Genomic DNA, 22,436 nt, shown 5'->3' with positions numbered 1-22,436 from the left:
TGCTACTGCCAATTGCCGTTTGTCCTGATTTGTCTCGTCCGCAGAAATATTCTTGAGGGTGGGTCGCCATGCAAGATGAGTAACCGATCTCGAGGGTTGTAGACTGTCCAATTTGTTATTCAAAATGTCGAAACAGCCGCAGCAAATGCCACAAGTTGCTTACGAGTTATCAAGCTCGAACTTTTGCTTCACCGTCCAATTAGGAAGCTTCAATATGTGGAGAGTGATGTTACCCGTCTCGGTCCCAATTGCTGTCACCATGTTGTTTTGCGAAAACCGAGAAGATATGTCGACCGCCGTTACAGAAGAAGCTGCTGTTATCGTTGTCGTGCATTCTGTACCCGTTGCGCTTATACTCCATATCTTGACCGTTCTGTCTCTACCAGCCGTAGCGAACACCCTCCCAGCTTCTAGAGGAGCCCAACAAGCATCAAGTATCATCCTTGAATGGCCTTTGGGATTTGAATGCTTCAACAAGTACTCTTCAGGTCGGACACAATCTCTCTCGAATACCGCCCACTGCCTGTCTCGGCCAACGCTGATGAGATACCGGTCGTCGCTTGAGAAGCACAAAGCAGTAACCGTTAGCGAATGAGCAGTCAATGATGGCCTTACCTCACGCCAGTCTTTGGTCGTGTAAAGGCGTATTACTGCATGTTCTAATGAGCTTGCTCGACAAGACGTAGCAACCACCGTGCCATCATGACTGGATGCGACAGCAGAAATCTCATAGCCGTGTCCATAAAGCTTCTCTTTCTCTGGCCAGAGCGTATGTCTTGCCAGCTGATCCTCCAGAGGTGGATGATCTTCGTTGAGCGTCTGGCCATGTGCTGTAGATGTTAGATTCTCTGCGTCGGCATGCCCATTGGTATTAGGCACTTCATCTGCGGCACTTTCAATTGCCTTGTTCGACAGTCCCAGGACCGGAATGTTTGCAGCATCTGGCAAAGTTTGCTCAACGTTGGTGTGGATACCGCACAGAGCGTCAAGTAGATCGGCTGTCGCTCTAGGTTCTTCGAATACGCGAAGGAGCTTTTCATCAGCTCCAGAGATGAACTCGATTTGACCGTTTGAATCTATGCAGTTCAAGCAGTAGCCGTGAATTTGTGGCCTTGCCATCTCATGCCAAGAACATTTCCTTCCACGCTTCCACGCCGCATGCAGTCGTGTAGTCTGATCCGATCCAGTGGAAAAGAGATAGGAGCCATCCTTCGACCAGGCCACGTCCGCTACCGCTTTTGTGTGTCCACTAATGCCAATTCCTTGCAGCCAGCGATCCTGGTCCAAATCGTAGTTCCACAGCCTCCAACTCCCCGTCCGTCCAAGGCTTATTAGCTTATCTCCTTTCGGTGACCAGAGGCCGATGTAGAAGCCACCCGTACTTCCAGTTGCTGTGGTAGATCCTTTCTGCGCACTTATCTCACCCAGTCGAGTAGTACACACCCACACTCCTGAACTCTGTTCGGATTCCCAGATTGCTAGAGAGTTATCCGCAGACGCAGAAAGCAGCTGAAGACGCTCTTCACCAAGACGCCAGGAGATAGTGTATATCCAGTCTTCGTGACCCAAGAGTAAAGCCTCAAATGAGACTGAGTATGAATTCTGTGAAGTTTTGAGTTTGTGTGCCTTGTTAGACAGGAATTTTTCGAGATTCCCGGAAGCTGATACGCTTTCCAAATTGTCTTTCGGTCTCTCTTGTATTATACGCCACAGCCTGATATACTTGTCTTGACTTGCGGACGCCAGAAGGAGATCGCTGTCCGCCACGTCGCTCTCCTGTGTGATACTCAAAGATCGTATCCAGCCTTCATGGCCGGGCAAGGTGACTTGATGGAAAAATTGGCTATCGGTCGACGCCACGTAGATCTGCACAATGCTCTTGGTACCGGCGGCAGCAAGTACGAGGTCTTCTGCCGCACCTAACGAGTGCAGTGCCAGTGCAAGTGGAAAAAATCGGGGCTTTGTTTGGATTGTCTGCAGTTTTTTCACACTCATTCCATACCCTAGGCTTTCAATACGCCAGATTCTGATTGTTGCATCAGCAGATCCTGAAGCGAAGATATCTGTTCCTTTGAAGACTGCAAGGCAGTTTATAGAGCTCTCATGGCCCTCTAAAGTAGCTGCTAGATCAAATCCGGTAGGAGATGCTGTTTTAGCTTGCCACACCCGGATAGTCTTGTCTACAGAACCACTAAGTATTGTTTGAGAAAATGCTTCCTGGGCTGGGAAGAATCTGACTACGTTCACGATATCGGTGTGACCATGCAACAATGCCGTGACGCCTTGGTAGCCATCATCCTGTCTGCATAGTGAGCAATTTTGATTTGCCGATTAGAGATCAACCGTACCAACGGTGACCAAAGTGCTACATTCCTATCTGCGCCGAAGGCAAGTAGTCCACTTGCCAGATCCCAATCAGCAGCCGACGGATGGCGATTACCGCCAGCAGCAAGGTAGTCAGTGTTCCAGTCCACCATTAGGTTTCGAAAGGAAAAAAAAGGAAGTGTATACTTATCGAAAAGACGCAGAATGACTGGCTCTTCTCTTTGATACATCTCCAGACGCTCGCTTGCCGCGCTTAGCAATAGAAGGCAAAAAAGGCCGCTGCGACCTTTGTAAAATATAAATGTTTCCCATCAGTGTCGAACGGTCAACACGTCGTGCTATTTATACTCCGCCTACGGCGATGGATACTAAGTCGTGTGATGGAGCAAAGGTCCCGGTCATCGTAGAGTTTACGTCAGTCACATTAGATCTCTAAAGCTTGTCCTCAAATTAACCATTTTTAATCAACCGTAGAGGTGGCCTTGAATCACTTTTCTCAGATCAGCGAAAGCACCTGGTTTCCCTACCAAGCACCGATGAGAACGGCCAATCAGCAAATCTGGCCTTCCTTGTACGATATCTGTGCGAGAATCTGATGGCGGATAAAAGAAAAGAGATGTTTGTCATGGACGGCACAGTGTCAGTGGATTCGTGTCTTGCAGTGATGCGGGTGAGAGGTAGTTGAGCTGACGAGTGAAGACGGCCTGGAATCCTCGTTTTGATCAACGACGCCGACTGGGAACTAGAAGGCGAGGATCAGTACGAATTGAAGAGGAATGACAACATCCTCTTCGTTTCTACGCTTCACGGTGGCTGAGAGATACCTCTTGTGGACAGAACCAATCGGCTAAATGTCTACTGAATACGACAGCTTCTGATTGCAAGATTCGAGGCCAGGTCACTCATATACATTTCCACCGATCAGTGACATGGAGCAAGATCGGAAAATTCGACTCTTATGCCGCCCAAGGAAAAGCAGAATAGCCCTTTCAAAAAGTAAAAGAGCTGAAAGGGCTATTTTGCAATGGGATCTTGCACTGACGTTTGACTGCATCAAGGGGATTTTTAAGGATGGGTTGGGTTACAGTTTGACATAATTGTGATTTAACTGAGACCGTTGAAGTACCGTCTCTTACGATGGGAACGATCTCTCGGAGTGTGTATCCAACCTTCTTGACACTCCGTGACTGCTCGACACTCCTGGATCGAGCGGTGATACGGCCATCCGGAAAACCTGTCATTGTCAGTATCTTGTAGTACAGAATACCTAGCAATGGCTATAATTGACAGGTCTCTTGGTTGATTGACTCTACCAGCCTGGTTTTTGCTGCTTCTACGTCTGCCTCATTCGCTTCCCTACTGTTTCGCCATTCAATGAATTCTGGGGAGAGAATATCGCCACAACCGGATTCCTCATTCTTGAATATCTCAATCACTGGGGACCTCTCCCTTCGCCTTATTCGCCAAACACCATCAGTTGTGATTGTTTGTTTTAGCCCTGAGCAAGCATTAGTTGGTACCAAATCGCAGGCCGTAAAGCTCTCACAGTCGAGAAATGCGGCTGTGAAGTTGATGCAAAGATTACCATCCCATATTCCTTTGCCTCGTTTGACCATTCCCGGAATGTTCTTGGTTTCTAGCTCTTCAAATCTTTGCAAGATCCCATTTTGACTGCGGAAACCCACAATAATCTTGGGAACTCCAAGTAAGAACGACTGTATCCAAAATTTTAGTAGTTTGCGTTCGTATTTGAGCGTATCCTTGTCGTTTGCGATCTCTGCCGAGGTCTTCAATTCTACCCAGTTGATGGGATCATCCCTGTTGTCCGGCTTGCAGTCCCATACTGAGCAGCTGTAAGCAAGTGGTTACGATGGCTGTAGGCCTGGGAAATAACGCAACGTACAGGCATCAACCTCTCCTCCGATGAGCATCCTTGCTTTGCCAATGCCAGTTTTCACCACAGAGCAGTATTGGGCGTAATTATTTACTACCATGTTTTCGCGGGTTTCAATGACTTCTCGCGAAGTCGAATCCCACTGATCAGGAATCAATGACAAAGTTTCAAACTTATAGCCTTCAAGGACAGAAGATCAGCAAGCTAAGATCTTCGGGAAAGCGGCCAACATACCCCAAAAACTCATGAGATCCTGTGAAGGAGCACCACGTCGCGAGGGCTGAGCGTGCTGCTGCTTCCTCGATTCGAGCTTGTGCTCGTGGTTCTCCTCGATGAAGCTGCAATGGTTGGTACTAGAGCATTGCTAGCGCCTGGCTCTGGGCAACTTACATGCTGTCCTTCATTAGCCAAAAAGTCAGCCAGTACAGTTCAAGCTACAGCTGCCTAGGTTTGCCCACTTGGAATCTGGTCGCGTTCATCTCGAAACTTTAGGTAGTCAGACCAGGCCCTTCATATTGGACCACGACAAGTGTCTCACCCGCTCATGTTGTCAAAGGGCGCCGCCATGATCTGTCAATGTTTAATGCGTTCTGGATTACCGAGCCAACACATTCGAACCTTGGTCATCATTCCTCTTCAGCATGGTAGGAGTCAGCGTAATGTTTTGGGCAGAGACATGAACTAAAAGACAGTTCTAGGCTTTGCGGCCCAAATTATGGTACCGACTAAAAGAAAAATTGTTCTAGAGTAAACATACCTCCATGTCACAACTTCAGCAGTGCATTTGGTGCCAGTCCGTTGTTCAAGATCTATTATGGTCTTAAGGAGACCGTCTAAATGATCGTCTGCCGTATCATCGAGCTGTTGAAAGGTATCAAACCCTTTCGAAAGGTCCACTCCGAGGTTTGGGGGATAATAATATCTCAGCGACCGCTCATCCAAATGGAAGACGTGGTCGTCATCGTAGGAAAAATAGGCAATTTCCTTAGATGCTTTCAGCCATGTACATTAATTGTAAGACATTCAACGCACTTTGGGCCTCCGAATTGCTGCGCTGGAACCCGCGAACCTGCTCATGGGCTGAATAGCAAAGTTGCTCATGGTTGTTGGTGGTCAAGCGATTTGTCAGATTGACAGGCAATTTCGTTGGGTGATAAGTTTCCTTCATCCACAGTCGAGGGGTTCGAGTCGAGATATATGATAAGTGTTCAGCAAAAGGCCCAGAAAATTGTTCGAGCCCCCAGAATCTCTTATTAATTATAGTTGCTCTAGGTGTTCAGTAGTCAAAATGGTTGGACTGCTGCAGGTACTCTACCACTTGTTTTGAAAGCCCACCTCTCATAAGGTGACTCTGGTAGAAACTTGAGAAGGGAATAACATCAGTAGCACAACTAAGCACTTCTGCGCGTCTCAGGCGTCTACTAGCTCAGCCCTATTTGAGGCTCGTTTGATAGTTCCTCAATACCTAAGTACCACGTCGGACAATCAAATAAGATGGCTTCGAAGTCGACAGCATCACGCTCAGCAGCGACTGGCACTTCAAGTGTTTGTCGAAGTCTATTCCATCACACTCTCAGCAGGCGGCCAACAAGCGCTTCAACGTCTACATCCGCGACAACGCTGCAAGAAGGCTCTCAAGACGAGAGCTCGGACATTGTAGTCAAAGATCGCAATGGCAATTACCAAGTCCAGGTTCCGCTTCTACCGCCTCTAGATGAAGACCAAGCACAAGAGGAGGACTCGGGCAATGAGAAAGAGAGTACGGTCGGTCCCCTTTGGTATCAGGAAGCGATGGCTAACGCCCGCACAGAACTCGATGCCAGACTACTAGAGATGTATAGGGATAGGAGTCTACAGCCTCACGATCCCGCAGGTCAGTCCCCAATCATCAGTCTACATTTGAAGCAAGATTTATCTGAACGGGTAACAGAGCTCTTGAACGCGGTGCATGCAAGCCTGAGGCGCAAGGTAGCTTCCCTAGACGAGGACAACTGGATCTTCGAAGCTGAACAGGAATCAACAGGCGGCTGAAGAGATGTAACAAGATACTTTGCGTACATCACGGCGTTCTGGCATATCATTCTGCAAGTCATATACAAAATCGCTCTTTCAAAATCCCACAATACGCTCTATTTACATCAGTCCACGGCTGGTGGCACTGGAGCATCCACCTTCCTAGGCTTTGGTTTCGGGCTTCCCCCGAATCCCATCAAGCTCCCCATTACGTCCATTAAAGGATTCCCCGGCCTCGGTATCCGTATCCCAAAATACATCTCGCCTATCTGCGCCAATGCATCATCCCAAGTGCCAACCTCCTTCACATACGGCGCATAGTGCTTAGCCAACTGCTTATACAGATCTGAGCTACCCCTCTGAACCGCCAGCAAGAGAAGACCAAGGAAATTGAGGAGAGGCAATGAGGGATAGACGCGCATGTCGGAAGAGGTGCTGCTGACTTCCTGTACGCTGAGTGATCTGTTGGAGGAGCTGAGGCGGGAGGTGAATATGAGATACGCCTTATTGGCGGAGCGGAGGTTGCTAGTCAGGAGGTAGGGGAAGACGGCTCTTGCAGCGTAGAGAGCGGCGGTGTGGGATTCGTCCTGGGTGTACCATTCATACTCAACTTTGGCAAGCTGCTCAGCGGAGTCTTTGGTACCGAGGGCGAGATGGCGCTCTGCGTCGTATGGCTCGCCTTCTGCAGACACGTATGAGTTACTATAGACCCAAAAAGTACGTAGAGATCATGCAGGCACTCTATACCTTCTGCAAACAAAGTCCCAGCTACATGGTGCAGTTCTGGATCTCCATTTGGGTAGTCTCCAGCCTTTCCACTCCATGCAACCATCTCCGACACGAATCTCTTCTTCGTAGGTTCATTGGGTGGGAACGCTCTCAACAGCGTTAACAGCTTCCCTGTATCACGCCCGTAAATCAGCACTCCATAGTCCTTGTAAGAGGTTCTCCAATCTTCCAACCGCCGGACTCCCCGTCTTTCTTGCTTCGTTGCCTCTACAACACCAAACTCGCACGCACCTTTCTCGCCAGTGCCGCATCCCTTCTCTGCCTTCCCTAGCACCTCAACGAGGAAACATCCCAGGTCCCCGCCGCTGCCACCTTGTCCCGCCTTCAGCAAAGCCAATGCGCCACCATAGAGGATATCGGTAGCTGAGTCCCAGTCGGAAGACTTGACGTAACGGGAAGCAACTACTCGCAGTTGCTGATGTGCTTCATAGTAATTGCCTTCTGAGATCCTGTGATAGCAAGAACGTCAGCATGGAAATGAGAGGCCTGACGTAGGACAACGGCATCGGTGCTTTAGGAGATTGGTGGATTACTTCTCCTCTTGTCTAGCAATCGTTTTTTGAATTTTTGATGAGCGCGACATGGTCAGCAGGCAGGAGTTTGACAACTTTCTTGTCTGAATGGAGAGGACTTGGGTTGGTGGGATTCCTTGGCAATACAAGACATGACAGAACCTCGCAAGTGAGATAGGGCGGCGGTTACTCTAGACCTGCTAGGGGGTGATTTCGGGGTCTCGTACCTTTTCCCACGTCTTGGCAGAATGCGCAATGAGGACAGAAAGTCCGCTAAGACCGGTGACTTTTGGTAATCTTAATGGTTGGAGTTTGTGTTCTTGTTCGCATGATTTCATTCTATGTACATCTCCTAATGGCTTAAACGATGTGCCCAAGTCCCGTGTAAATGCTGGAGTCCGACGCCTTCTTGATGTCGCTGTGAACTAAACTGGTCATGCTCCGTCACATGGACGACTTGACGCAATAAAGGAAAGATCATGTACAGGCAAGAGCTGCCCAAAGGCCAGCAGCCCCACCAAGAATCTTGTACGGTACATGCGAAGAAACAGCGCCACTCCTGCCAGTCGGTATCGACCCTCCCGTCACTGTGCCAGACACACCCGCGATTCTGGCACCTCCAGATTGCGAAACGGACGCTTCGATAGCGCTGGTTACTGGCGTGGCGTCTGGTACGCTGGCGGTACCTGTACCAATCTCCAAAACGTGGCTAGTCGTCGAGTTGAAATCAGTCTGCGCAAGGGATATCTCATTATTCGCAAGATCATAAACTACGTAAGCCGAGCGGAGGAAAGTGTCGCCTAGAACGGATGTTGACCCTTGGGATGGAGCAACACCGAAGAGGCCTATATTATAGTTTCCGAGTCAGCATTGCCTATCCGAGAGGGTATGTTGAGCCTTGGAAAATGTCTACAGAGTAGACATTCTCAAGACCTGTCTCAAGGCTCAAGATCTGGTCTAGAAGAGGAAATATGAACTCCGAAAACACGTACAGATGTTTTCGTCGCTGCCACTGAAACCATACGAGCCCTCACCATTGTCGCCAGAGTTTGGGGTTTCCCGGCTCTCTTCGGCACTGGAAACGCTCAGGACCAGCTCCCTGACGGGAATTGAGATTATTGGGGACGTGAATGTAAAGTCCAGGGTGACATTCTCGCTGGCAAGGTCGCAGCTCACAAATGCAGCCCCGTCTTGTTGACTATATTGGACATCCAAAGCAGTGTAGATTGCACTCGTAAGGTCATTTGGTAGGTATGTCAAACTGCTCCCACTGTCCAGAATGACGGCAGTGGGAAGGTCGGTGTTCAAGTTCTGGGTTCTACCTCCATTGATAATGCTCACGCCGCTCAAAGTGATGATGATTTCCGCATACTCGTCGAATTCTTTCTGTATGGGCAGTGTCTGGAGTTGACCAGTGTACTTGTCTGTGTCCACACCACCAAAAATGATTGACCCGGTATTGGCTTCGAGATCATCTAGGTACAAAGAATATGCGTTCGATTTGATCAGACCAGCGTTAGCCATGGCTTGAGGGAGGTTTGGGTAGGACTTCAGGTTGGCCGCATTGACTTGTGCTTCGTCTGCGGTATATCCAACTCCCAGAATACCATCCGTTGATGTTGACTGATAGCCAATGCCAAATTGTAGGCTAGTCAAAGTCTGTCCTCCAATGCTAATTGTATCGGTAGCGTAATCGCCTCCGGCTCCGGAGCCATCGACATAAGAGACATTAAAGTCGCTGTTCACGAATTTGTAGGTACTTGACGAGTTGGCATCATAAGTTCCTCCTGCGGAACAAGGACTCCCTCGGTCTGTGCAAATCTCAGACGATTTTACATTCGCCCACAAGTCGCTGCTCCCAGTGTCGATATGTAGCCTTAAACTCTGGGCTGGCGTCCCTAGGCTGACGTTGGCGTAGTAAAGTGTTTCCTAGTTCAACGAAGTCAGCAAACAAACATCTGAAATACGAGCAGGCAAGCGGTGAGAAGAAGTGGAAGCTGTAGCGGTATGCGCCCCTAAGATACTGAATTACCAGCGTGGAAGAGAAGTCATCCAGCGCCTGGCTTGGGCTTCCAACCCGACTCTGGCACAGGACGGGCGATACCAGCGCTGAAGACTGCCACTCTCCCTGACAGCATGCATGCGAGAATGCGAGCTTACCCCATTGTCAAGTGTCTCGGTAAGCGTCTGTCTTCGGCGTAGCCCATCTCTTTTAACAGGATCCTGTACTGCCTTCCTGTATGTACCCAGTCTTACAACCGCCGGTGACGCATCCCGTTGGAAGAGATGAATGGCTGCTGAGCTGCTAGCTAAGAATCCTACCGCCAGAGCAGTAAGGAAACAGCTTCTCATGGTCTGACTGTGGGATGGTAATGTAATTTAGGACTGTGTGTCAAAGAAAGAAGAGCAATCAATCATTTTTCAAAAGAAGGATTAGTGGGCAAGGAGGGAGAAGAAAAGTGTTTTGGTTTATTGAAATGAAGACATAGCCTTAGACATGCCCACGCTGACGCGGCAAATATTGTGAAATGGGAGAAATCAAGTACCTACTTTACTCAGCGGGGACCGAGCAGATGGGAATACCGTTCATTGGTTCATTGCGGCGTCACTGTGGCGAAGGGCAGCATCCATCGACCATCATCTCGAAGTGCCTTACGTACTAGATGACGACGCGCTTTCTTCCTTTCTTCCCTACTTTCCTTTCTTCCCTCCGAGACCGAAACCAAGAAGATGTCAAATCATTAGGAGAGGCAAGACTAATAGACCAAGCAGGGGAAATCCCCTCGAGAATCTTGACCAGCAGCCGAAACATTGTACACGTTCTACTTGTACTTCTGAGCTCTCATGAAGCCAAACCGACCGGCGACACGCAACTAAAGCCACTGATTGAACGAGCGGCAAAATGCTTGTTCTTCGGGAGTGGCTGAAATTTCCCGCCTTGGCAACCGAGAGATCTAAAGTAAGTACGTACTTACGTCCCCTGTTCTAAATTCCTTTCAAGCGCGTTCAAAGCGCGTCCTCACAAAGCCGCAATGGCAAAGGCAGAGTCATCAGCTGCTGCTGCGAAGAATGGCATCAAAGCCAATGTTAACGGTGTCGGTGGTGCATCATATGATCTGCCATGGTATTCTCCATCGCCATTTCTTCCGCCCGTGCTAATTCCGAGTCAGGGTTGAGAAATACAGACCGGTATACTTAGACGACATAGTGGGCAACACGGAAACTATTGAGCGTCTCAAGATTATTGCCAAGGATGGAAACATGCCGCACGTTATCATTTCTGGCATGCCCGGTATTGGCAAAACCACCTCGATCCTCTGTCTTGCCCGGCAATTGCTCGGAGACGCGTACAAAGAAGCAGTCCTAGAGTTGAATGCCAGTGACGAGCGCGGTATGCGGCCAAGGTCTATTTAAACTAAACTATTCCTCAAGCTGACACTGACACCGACATCAAGGTATCGACGTCGTCCGTAATCGCATTAAAGGCTTCGCTCAGAAGAAAGTGACTCTACCGCTAGGCCGACAAAAACTGGTCATCCTCGATGAAGCCGACAGCATGACATCTGGCGCCCAGCAAGCTCTTCGCCGTACGATGGAAATCTACTCCTCGACCACCCGCTTCGCGTTCGCGTGCAATGCCTCCAACAAGATCATCGAGCCCCTTCAATCCCGCTGTGCCATCCTCCGCTACGCCCGCTTGACAGATGCACAAGTCGTCTCTCGCCTGGTGCAGATTTGTGAAGCTGAAAAGGTAGAATATTCTGACGATGGAATCGCTGCGCTCATTTTTTCGGCCGAGGGTGACATGCGACAAGCTATCAACAACCTCCAGTCTACTTTTGCAGGCTTCGGATTTGTGTCGGGCGAGAACGTCTTCCGTGTTGTCGACGCTCCACATCCAGTCAAAGTGCAAGCGGTTATCAAAGCGTGTTGGGAAACGCGCATCGAATCAGCGGTGGATGGTTTAACAGAGCTGTGGGACCTGGGATATTCCAGTCATGACATTGTGAGCAGTATGTTTAGAGTTACGAAGACGATGCCTGGCTTGAGTGAGCATGCTAGGTTGGAATTTATACGGGAAATTGGATTCTGTCATATGAGAGTGCTGGAGGGCATGCAAACGTTGGTACAGCTGTGGGGTTGTGTCGCGAAGCTATGTAAGATTAACATGAAGCCGGGCTTGTTTGTGCCACCGTAAAGGGTGCCGGGCCAAAGTCGGCGAGAGATGCATAGGGCCGAGGCTGCCGGACTTCATGCGGAAGATACTGAAGCAGAGCGGGCGTCTGGCGCGAAATATTTGCTAAAGGCAATATCTACCAACTATGATGTGTTACAGCACAACTTGTTCCAGGCCGCAATCAGGGTTGATCACCCAATCTTCATCAGCTCTCGCTCCGACTCCGACAGAACCCATAGAGCCTTCCACCATGCCACCACTCCTGCAACTAAGATGATGTAATACGCCGCTGTCCACGCAGGTCCCAGCTTCTGCGCACCCTCATCTCTTCGATCCTCATCCTCCTTTCCTCGGACCGGGCCTCCTACAACCCCACCGTCGATGACTACACCGCCTACCCTTCCCCACACCCGTGGCAGACCCACCCAATTGCAAAAGCCGTGCACGACCACGACACCCCATAGGTTGCCGGTTCTCAGCAACAAAAACGCGGCATACCACCCAAACACAGTCGTATACCCAAACTGCACAATGCTTCTCAACAGCGCCGGTGGCAGCGGAGTGAAAGGGTGTGTGAGGGTGTACTCATAGAAATGGTGGATGTGCGCTATGCCAAAGTATAGTGGGGTCACGAATATGAGAATGGTTTGGGAAGAAGGGGGCCGAATCAGTAGGTGCAGAGACAGTAAAAGAGAGCGAAACAGCACTTCCTCTGTGAACGGACCGGCGATGTAATTGCGCCATCCGATCCAACTGCTCAAGGTTTCGTGTAAGTCTCGTCCTTTGGCCCAATGTCGCCACCCGGATTCGATGACGCCCTTTTCGAAGAGGGGCCCAGCGAAGAGAAGTGCGGTGAGAGATAAGACTTTGGGGATATCGAGGGGAGAGAAAGGATACCAGCCGAGTAGGTGAAAAATTTCCGAGTATGACACCTCTGCTCGCGTAGAGATGACGTAAATTGTGAGGGCGGAGCAGATGAAGACGGATCCTGTGACAAAGCGGATGCGCGCTCGAATGACGGAAGGAGCATCGCGAGAGAGGGTAGGTGATGGGCGGGTGGTTGAAGAGAGATAGAAAGGCAAGACGTAGAGGACGGTGTAGGCTACCTATCCGAAGGAACACAAATCATTAGATTGAATTAATGTCCCCAGGGAAGTAACGCCTTCTAAATACATGAGACAATATACCAATCGCAGCGAAAAGTGCTCAGACGGCAACGCAACCTACAGAAAGCGCAGCAGCAGCACTGGCGGAGAGCATTGGCGGCTCAACTTTGTCTAGTCTCTAAGGTCAGTTCTAATACAGTCAAGTACGAGTAGCCGACATTGAAACCAAGTCCCAGATTTGCATGACTGTAACACTGATCTACGTACCTGATTCTCTAACGTAGTTTGAGAGCCTTTGGTAGAAAGATGTAGGCGCCATGTCAGCGTCTAACAGAGTGGAAAAAGCATCACCGTTTCGTCTGGAGACCTTGACTATGGTCTGAGAGGATGGTGCTTCGCGTCGTCAGAATGGCCTGCGTAATTTTTATTCGGAATTTTTAGATACACTTATCATGAGACGACTTTCCAAGCCAAGGCTCGTAAGCCGCGTGACGGAGAGGGAGATGCAATTATCAATTATCCCACACAGAGAGAGAAGAAATTTTGCCGGAATTTAGCCGGTTGGCAGGCATGCTCGGCATATGGGGGGCGGTCAGTGGCAGGAGATTTAAGATTGAAACAAGCTAAGAATAGAAAGGGGAAAGAAAAGCACTTACCCCTGATTTCATAATCCTTGAGAAAACCGAAAATTAGCCGTCCGGCTGGCACCCCACACACTCAAAATCGTATTGTAGACATGCAGGCCATTAATACCATTCCCACAACCCTTTAAGGCCTTAAATATACACCCAAAGAGGCAATTGTGAGGCTACGATTACTCGTATATATAGAACTATTAATATTTCTTTTTTGGAATCTCTTATTAATATATAGAAGATCTTAAAATACCTTCTTCGCTGATGATTATTTATAAAAATCGTATATAATAGTATATATAATTCGGATTAAGCGTTAACGCTATTATTAAAGCTAAAGATATATTATCTACTATTATATATTATATTATTAATAACCTTTTAATCTTTAATATATATATCGCGCCTCGTGTGATTAAGAGAGATAGATTATTCGCGATATTTATAGTAGTAAGAATTAAATTAAGAGCCTATATTAAAAGTAAGCTATAGATTTATCTAGATAAGATATAATATAATCTTTTTAATCGATTTAATCTAATTATTAATATATTTATAATATTAAAAATATTATACGCTATAAAAATTAGTAGAAAAAGTCTTTATTGAGTAACTTTAAAACGCTTATAACTCTATCGTAATATATACTTTCTAATAATTAATATTTTTATATATAATTAGCTTATTTTCTTAGATAAGAGCGTAGTTAATAAATATATAATATAAAGAAAGCGAGATTATTATAACTTTGAAGTTTAATTAATAATTTCTATTTTTATTAAACGATTTAAATAATATAGTATTTTATTAATATATTATTTTAATAGTATTCTTTATTATTATATCTATTAAGATAGTATTAATAATTCTTATTTTAAATAATTTCTTAAAAACGAAGTCTTTTCTCGCTATAATTTATTTTCTAATTTAAAATCAATTCTTATTATAGATAATTATTTTATATATTATAGTGTTAAAATAAAAAGACTATATACGATATAAGATATTTTACTCTTATATTTACTCTTATACTTATTTAACTTTAATCTTATTAAGAAATTCTTTTCGATTTTTAAGACTTAATTAAAGAGATATTTCGAGTTAACGAAGTATATATCTTTTTAGTAATATTTAAAGCTTATTATATAGATATATAATAAAGAAATATATACTAAAGCTTATTTTTCGCATATTGAAATATTAATAGATAAGTATTATAAAAAAGATAAAGAATTATATATAAAAGATAAAGAATATAATAGTTTTAAAGAATAAACTTTAATATAGCAAAAATAAGATTTTAAATCTTATATTAGCTTAATTTAAGGTAGATATCCTTTCTATTAATATTACTATATTAAAATATATTCGATTTTTATAATTTCTTTAATATATTTAAGCTCTATTTAAATATTTTAATTTATATTATTTAGAATATAAAATAATATAATTATTAATTAAAATAAAAGATATAATATATATAATATTTTAGCTATAGCGGGATTATCGCTATAAAGCTAATACTAATTAAATCTTAATTCTTAAACTCTAATATAAAGATATATAGATTTCTTAATTTTTATCTACTATAGTAATATTTAAATCTAAATCTAAATATTAATTAATATATTTCTTATTAAATAAAGATAAAATTAAAAAAATATTATTATAGATCTTAAGAAAATTTAATAGAACCTTTAAATATTAAGTTATATAAAAAAAAAATGTAATAATAAAGTTTTATAACTATATTCTCTATATATTATACTATAGAGAGCTAAATTATATTAGAAATATCTTATTATTTAATTTATTAATAGATCTTAATACGCGAGTAGAAGAATATAATATAAAAGCGAGATAAGATAAAATATACCTATAATATAATTCTAGAATTATTTCTTATTAATCTATATTACTTATAGTAACTTTAAATAATATTAAATAGAAAGAAGAAGAAAAAGAAAAAGAATAAGAATAGACTTTATAATTAATTAATTAAAGAAGTAAAAAGATAAAAAGATAGAGCGATAAAGAGTAGATAGTTAAAATATAAAAGAAAAATAATAAAAATAGAATAATTATATAGACCTTAAAAGAGCTTTAAAACAGCTATATTTAAGAAATAATTAAATTATAAATTAATTTAAAGTATTATTCTATCTAACTTCTAACTATATATACTTTCTTCTATACTCGCTTTAATCTTTTATCTCTATATTTATTTAGTCTAAATATTCTTCTTATTCTTAATAAATATTTTTTCATCTAAATTATTATTATTTACTAAAGTAATATTATATAGTATATTTAATAAATTAGATATTTAAAAGCTATAATCTATATTAATAATAATAATAATATAAGTTTATATCTCTTTTATAAATACTTTTACCTCGCTACTTAGTCTTATATCTAATTCTTTTAAAATCTTTATATTCTTTTATTTAGTTATCGATATATAATATATCTACCTTAATATATATACCTCTTATTTTATCTTTTTAAGCGTATTTATAAATGTCGCTTTCTTACTAAAACTCTTTCGAGTATATTAAATAAAATATATCTTATATAATACGCTTTAATTATTCTCTATTTAGATAAGATTACTTAATAAAAGTAATATTTAAAAAAATGATTAATTAATTATAATAAGATAAGAAGAAAGCTTAATTAAATTAAATAATTAAGTCTTAAAGAATTAAAGTTACTAATATTATTACGTAGAAAAGAATTAAGATTATTATACTATTAATTAAAAGAGTAAATATCTTATAAACTGCTGTTGCTAATATAAATAATACTACTATTAAAGCGAGTTATACTATAACTATTAGCTATACTATAATTATTAACTATACTATAATAACTATTATTACGAGCCTAATATTAAAGATAAGTTATCTAGCTTATTAAGTAATATAATAATAGATATTAGAGTAGAAGCTAAAGTAGAAGTAGTAATAACTATAGATTCTTTCTTCTTTATTATTTTCGACTTAATCTTTATCTTCTAATTCTTTTTATATTATTTCTTTAATTAAGTTTAAATTTTTTAAAGCGAATTTTTAATAGTAATACTAGAATTCTTACCTCTTATTAAGACTTTATTTTATTTAATAATTTACTCGATATATAATAAATAGTATATATTTTTAAAATCTTTAAATTATTAATAATAATAATTATTTTCTAGATAGCCGACTTTTAAATATTTATAATTCTTTATAATATTATAACTCTTCTAATTAAACTTCTTTTAAAGCTTCTTTATCTTTATTATATACGTTATTTATTTTATAATAATACTATTAAGTTTAAGTATTTTAATCTTCTTCTTTTTCTTCTTCTATTTCTTAAAGTTAAATTTAGATTTAAAAGAAAAGTAAAAGATAGAAGACTTATTTAAAGATGAATCATTATCGATAATAGGTTGATTTATCTTATACTTCTTCGCTAATAAAGCTTCTTCTTTAAAAGACTTTTCTTCTAATAAGATATTATTATTTTTGAAATTATATATATATATAATTCTTATAATAATATTCTTTTTTTTTTCCTTTAGCCATTTTATAGCGAAGATATTAACTAACTTTTATTTAGATTTATCACTATATCGACTATTTATAGATTTTATATTATCGATATATAAGAGTATCGCAATAGTACGCTTTAGAATTATTTAATAATTTTTCTTATTTATCTTTTCTTCGATAGCCTATATAGTCTTACTATTAAATCTATAAAAATTAAATATATTTAACTTATTAATACTTGAATATAAATCCTTCTCTTTTTATATTATATTAATATTAATTAAATAAATAAAAAGCTTTAGAGGCTCTAAAGGTGCTTTAAAGATTTTTTCTTTAATAATAAAGCTATATCTAAGAATATCTTAAATAATATTATTCTTAGAAGGCTTCTTCTTTCTAGATTTAGCCTTTTTTGATAATTTACGCCTCTCTTTAATGATATTAATTATGAGATTAGCTGCTTCTTAATTAAAATTACGTGAAATAGCCTTATTTCGTATAGGGCGGTCCATATTTGGTCAAGTTGAGGTCCTAATTAATTATGGGAATGGCATTAATGGCCTGCATGTCTACAATACAATTTTGAGTGTGTGGGGTGCCAGCCGAACGGCTAATTTTCGGTTTTCTCAAGGATTATGAAATCAGGGGTAACGCGTCGCACCTTTTAGACGTGACAGATTTATCTTACTTTTACCTTTTACGTGTAGAGTACTTTACTTTTAATCCATAAGATTGAGCCTCCTGAGCCAACCGAGGGAAGGTGGGAAATTGATCATCAAGCATGTTCAGCTTCGCTGTCGCTTAGAAATGCTAACCTGACGGAATATAGACCCAGTTGCCTCCCTTTCTCTTCCAACCTTGCTATTCTGCTTATTCATTTCATATTCTCCTGTCCCTTTTTTCCTTCCTTTTTCCCTCTGTATTCGGAGAGCAAAAGCATTGATTTCTGGCTTCAAAAGTGGGCCAAACGAACGGTTCCATAGGTACCTAAGTACTATACCTGAAATCCTACGTCGTACCTGACGCCGGACGCTAAGGAGCATCCCACCAAGGCTCGACCCCTGAAGCAACAAGACATAACGACCTCCCCCAGCATCATTTTCATCTTCCTCTTCATCTTTTACACCAACTTCACCCTTGTCCTTTTCCTTCCTTTCATTCATTCATTATGTATATCATTTGATTTTTACACCACATTCATTTTCGTCGTCTTCTTTTCTCTCTTGCCCAGTCACTCCTTTTCCTCCATTTCGATCCGCTACTATTCATCTACTTTCCTCGGACTTACCAACCCATCATTTCCCACCATCTGTAACGAGTCGAATTCATCAGCGATCAGTCTATAAAAGGCGAATCCGTCATCAAAGTACCGACGTTATGCAATCTGTCATCCAGCATGAATCTCCCTCTACGCCCTTCCAAGGGCTCTCCGCCCCGACGGGCAGCACTCCACGAGCGATCCGATTCCCATACCAATGAAAGAGCATCACCCACACTTCGCATCATTGGGGACCCTCAGGCGCAAATATATGCAAGCAGTCCCTTTCCGACCAAGCCTTCCCACATCCTCTCGCCTAAAGTGTACGACGGACAGGGATCGACGTTTGCACCTGGAGTCTACGTTCCGAATGACCGGAAACCTCAAAGAGAAACAAAAGATAATGTTGAGGACCCACTGGACACGGCAACATCATATTTACAGCGTCGAAGCGGAAGCGCTGATACCAAAGATCCCTTCTATACTCCCGCGCAGGGGACTACACCAGGGCCCGATACAAGTACAAGCTTCCTTGCAATGGATGAGGGTATGGACAGTAGTAATGGTCGAGTGTCCGACGACATTGTGCAGCTCCCCAGCGTCTCTCCCGCACTCGAGAGCTCCGAATTGTATGGGACGGCGAACCTAATGGATGCTCCCCGCCAACCTGTTTCAAAGGACTCTGATGCGTCCCTCTCGTCTTCGAATTCCACCGGGACTGTCATTGTGAAAAGGACCCGAGATGGACCTAGACGTGCCTCTTATTCCGCGTTCCCGAACACGGCTCGACCAGGTTCCTCGAAATCTAGTCTATCTATATCAAACCCACAGAAGCCAGTCACCAGGGACACGGGTGGTAGTAGTTCACCAGTTTCTCCGATATCACCGAGCTCGCCAGTCTCACCCAATTACGCAATGCCTCATGAACGGCGGATTTCTTCTGTCCCCTTGTACGCAAATCTGCATGCATCTGGCCAAAACTCGTTGAATCTCCAATATCCTGTCATAAGGCCACCATCGGCTTCTGCGTCGTGGTATGTACATTTGTGAATTATCCCTTTTTGGTTGATTGTCGTGATTTGGGTTGCAAAAATGGTTCTTAGGAGCATCTTGCTCCATAGATGTCTGTCACAAACCAGGTTTCTGTCTGATCGAATCCATATTTTGGGGGGATTTTAGGCTTCCAGCATAGAGTCTGATAGACTCCGGGGCGTTCCAACCATGGTTTTTTGACATTTTAGGCTTGCGTACCATGAGAATGGGCACATACCTCAAAGTTAAGGCAAAAATTTATCGCATTGTAGGCTCGAGCAGCTTGAAAGTGTAGCGGCTTGTTTATCAAAGAGACACGCTGACTTCGATGATTTATAGGGTGGAGCCGCCAAATTCTACAGCTCGACGACCATCGCGGACGTTGGAGCGCAACCAAGACCGTTGGAACCCGCATCTCTCTACTGTCCCATCCGAAGGGACTGGCTCACAGTCAGAGGGAAGGAGCAGTCATACACCATGGATTCCAGAATCCTCTCGCGTGAGCAAGTCTTCATTCACGACTATGAATCCTCGAGGAGGCTCAGACATGCCTCCATTGCCGAGTCAGCCGTCAGCGCCTCCTTTAGCAAACCCACCTGCTGTTCTCCAAAGAGACGTTACCGGCTCGACTATTCGCGTGGTGAAGGATTTACAGGACGACCTGCCGACCCCGCTACCGCCAATACCAGGATCAAGGGGCTCGGAGTACTTGGGCGTTGCGTCGGGAGACAATCGATACAGCGTAGTTACCAAGCGTGGATCTAGAGCCACTTTCTTTCGAGATAGCATCCCAGCTTGGGCCAAGTAAGACTTTGCACAAAGGTCTGAGTCTGCGCCTGAACATCTGCTAATTTTGACGGACAGAGCGTACTATGCCCGGCCCTTATCTGCTACTTCGACATCGAAGGATCGCTCCGACAGACGTCCTTCGACATCGACAGAGAATATTTCGCTAAACATGTTCCGGCCTCGGACCCGCGCTAAGGATGCGGATGATCAACGACGACGAAGTTCCTTAATGATTGGACGGGTACGACACGGAGGACTCGATCTGGCCGAGGTCAGAGGTCCTTCGCGGCAAAGATCATCATCAAACTGGTCTCCGCATCTGTGGCATAACAGAGCTTCTCTTAGCACACGGCGAACCATATTCCAGGCCCCAAGTTTGGATGAACAAGCTGAGGGAAATGCGCCGAGTAAAAGGACGGCCCAAATATTACTCTTTGCCGTTGGCTTTATCTTTCCGCCAGGTAACTCAGACCGTTCCCGTGAACAAATATATAGATTGCTGACCCTTCCAAAAGCATGGTTCATAGCAGCCTTCCTACCGCTGCCTCCAAGGCCGGCGGTCATCAGCGCAAAAGGAAAAGATGTAACTCGCCAACCCCAGATGCTTCAAGATCTTGAGAAGCAGCTGGGAGCTGTTGATGAGGCGCGGTACGAGAATGCGAGATGGTGGCGGAACATTAATCGTGTCATGTCCGGATTCGGAGTGCTAATCATCGTTGCTATCATCGCTCTCGTAGCGGTTGCTGCCAATTAAGCGGACGGAGATGACGCGCCAACGACCTATTTACGACTTTCAAAAACTTACGAACGGATAATTTGACGCCAGCTTAGCTTGTATGGTTGCACACATAGAGCTTTCCTCATGCTAATATTCATCATGAGATCTGTATAGGTGCCGTTGCATCTATCACGGAGTATACGCAGCGATGAGCGAGTGTGTGGATATGAATTGCACTCTTCACTTCCAGGTGATCACTTTCTAGCGTTTCAGCGACACGAGCCATGTAGCTAATAGATTATTAATGCCTCCAACCTACGTTCCAGCTTACCTAGTGCCTGTGCTTGCGCGGACTCTGTGCCAAGAATGGGTGCTCTGTCGACTGCAAGTGGCAATGTCCCCATTCCCTTCGCTAGATCTATATCTCGCCAGCAAAGGAGCCAGTGAGTATCTCTCATCTACCAGACGTGGTAGCTACCGTGACCGATACCTGGGAATTTGCGAGACAGTGACTTCCATTGCAAGTTCAACGATCAATCGTTTCTGGCCAGAAGTTTGGCCTTCAACCTGTATGCTACCCTGATATCAACAAAGTTCACAGTCTAGGTTCATGTGGTCTACGCATGTCCTCTAACACGTGGACAGGCCGGATCGAGTTGTCAGGGTTGCACGATCTAAAGGGAGCAAGAGGGTTCAGGATTCTCAAATCCTAGTGTTTTCACAAACGTAGAAATACCATGATAGTATCGGCTGGGGTGTCCGCGTGAAGAAAAGGGGTGTAAGGCTATTGAGTGGCTGAAAATTCCATCACACAACTGTATGAAGACAAGCGGCGATACGTGGGCCACCTTCATTGTAGCCCAATCGCACAAGCATCGGGACATGCTGCGTATCTCAAGACGCATCTACCCAGACACTGAGATTGGATTCTGCCAGGCCCGGCGAAGACACCTTCGGATCAACCCCATATATCCAAACCTTGAGCTGCTCATTCTCCCCCACCAACCCTCTTCCTCCCAAATGCGGCGGTTTCACAACGCACTCAACAGCAATGTCGAACGCCCTCTTGAAGATAGCCGCGAAAGTTGACTTCTCCTTGTCGGCCTCTCGCAAAACGTCGATTTCAACGGCGCAACTGCCGTAATCCCAAGTGTGTGGTACTGTGAAGCCTGTTCCAGGGTCTCTGCCGAATGAAACTGGTGCGAGGGCTTTTTCGCCCATCGGTATGCCACGGATAGCCTGTTTGCATTCTACGTATGTAATCGGCGTCATCTGGGGTTCGTGGGGTGGACTTTGCTCCCAACACCCAAGCGTGACGGAGAGGGAGGCATTGCTGGCGAGAGAGGGAATTGATACGGAGTTGGCCATGGTTGAGAAGTGAAAGGACGACAAGAAGTGAGGGATGGGTGTCAAAATGAACGCAGACTCGAAAGCTGAACAGATGATCTTAATGTAAGTTTTGCATGCCCAGGCGCATAGTCTCTGCGCGGCGACGTCGCGGGTATAGCATAGTTCTCCTCGCTAGTTTTATTGGCGTGGCGACTTCAACGAAGACGCAGCGAGATTGTGTGAGCTCGTGGTCCCTGCATGTCTCCGCTCGCCAAGAACCAAGAAGAACCAAAGAGGGACAGCGCGGCATTGAATTATAG

General features: G+C 43.9%; 8 protein-coding genes across 8 annotated transcripts; 3 read left to right on the top strand and 5 right to left on the bottom strand.

The window, feature by feature from the left end:
- Positions 1-159: 159 nt before the first annotated feature.
- On the bottom strand, positions 160-2,477 carry HO133_000277 (uncharacterized protein; the record flags this gene model as incomplete). Its single annotated transcript, XM_037291216.1, has 2 exons — positions 160-2,302; positions 2,353-2,477. The coding sequence occupies 2 exons, from the start codon at positions 2,475-2,477 to the stop codon at positions 160-162; spliced, it is 2,268 nt and encodes a 755-aa protein (XP_037152651.1).
- A 1,125-nt stretch (positions 2,478-3,602) lies between these two features.
- On the bottom strand, positions 3,603-5,320 carry HO133_000276 (uncharacterized protein; the record flags this gene model as incomplete). The annotated part of the gene is made up of 5 exons (XM_037291215.1): positions 3,603-4,168; positions 4,229-4,399; positions 4,454-4,557; positions 4,977-5,203; positions 5,252-5,320. The coding sequence occupies 5 exons, from the start codon at positions 5,318-5,320 to the stop codon at positions 3,603-3,605; spliced, it is 1,137 nt and encodes a 378-aa protein (XP_037152650.1).
- Positions 5,321-5,713: 393 nt separating this feature from the next.
- On the top strand, positions 5,714-6,260 carry HO133_000275 (uncharacterized protein; the record flags this gene model as incomplete). Its single annotated transcript, XM_037291214.1, has 4 exons — positions 5,714-5,978; positions 6,030-6,092; positions 6,150-6,187; positions 6,243-6,260. The coding sequence occupies 4 exons, from the start codon at positions 5,714-5,716 to the stop codon at positions 6,258-6,260; spliced, it is 384 nt and encodes a 127-aa protein (XP_037152649.1).
- A 97-nt stretch (positions 6,261-6,357) lies between these two features.
- HO133_000274 (uncharacterized protein) lies at positions 6,358-9,885 on the bottom strand (the record flags this gene model as incomplete). Its single annotated transcript, XM_037291213.1, has 6 exons — positions 6,358-6,914; positions 6,980-7,470; positions 7,761-7,830; positions 8,019-8,378; positions 8,526-9,462; positions 9,694-9,885. The coding sequence occupies 6 exons, from the start codon at positions 9,883-9,885 to the stop codon at positions 6,358-6,360; spliced, it is 2,607 nt and encodes an 868-aa protein (XP_037152648.1).
- A 680-nt stretch (positions 9,886-10,565) lies between these two features.
- Positions 10,566-11,731, top strand: HO133_000273 (uncharacterized protein; the record flags this gene model as incomplete). Its single annotated transcript, XM_037291212.1, has 3 exons — positions 10,566-10,657; positions 10,704-10,924; positions 10,989-11,731. The coding sequence occupies 3 exons, from the start codon at positions 10,566-10,568 to the stop codon at positions 11,729-11,731; spliced, it is 1,056 nt and encodes a 351-aa protein (XP_037152647.1).
- A 170-nt stretch (positions 11,732-11,901) lies between these two features.
- HO133_000272 (uncharacterized protein) lies at positions 11,902-13,135 on the bottom strand (the record flags this gene model as incomplete). The annotated part of the gene is made up of 3 exons (XM_037291211.1): positions 11,902-12,816; positions 12,938-12,987; positions 13,084-13,135. 3 exons carry the CDS (start codon positions 13,133-13,135, stop codon positions 11,902-11,904), a joined length of 1,017 nt encoding a protein of 338 aa, XP_037152646.1.
- Positions 13,136-18,386: 5,251 nt separating this feature from the next.
- Positions 18,387-20,823, top strand: HO133_000271 (uncharacterized protein; the record flags this gene model as incomplete). The annotated part of the gene is made up of 4 exons (XM_037291210.1): positions 18,387-19,282; positions 19,620-20,084; positions 20,145-20,530; positions 20,585-20,823. 4 exons carry the CDS (start codon positions 18,387-18,389, stop codon positions 20,821-20,823), a joined length of 1,986 nt encoding a protein of 661 aa, XP_037152645.1.
- An 858-nt stretch (positions 20,824-21,681) lies between these two features.
- On the bottom strand, positions 21,682-22,155 carry HO133_000270 (uncharacterized protein; the record flags this gene model as incomplete). Its single annotated transcript, XM_037291209.1, has 1 exon — positions 21,682-22,155. One exon carries the CDS (start codon positions 22,153-22,155, stop codon positions 21,682-21,684), a length of 474 nt encoding a protein of 157 aa, XP_037152644.1.
- Positions 22,156-22,436: the final 281 nt, after the last annotated feature.

The sequence above is a fragment of the Letharia lupina genome (genome assembly GCF_014066315.1).
Source record: "Letharia lupina isolate WasteWater1 chromosome Unknown contig_10, whole genome shotgun sequence".
Lineage (NCBI taxonomy): Eukaryota > Fungi > Ascomycota > Lecanoromycetes > Lecanorales > Parmeliaceae > Letharia > Letharia lupina.
This window is presented reverse-complemented; position numbering and strand designations above follow the sequence as displayed.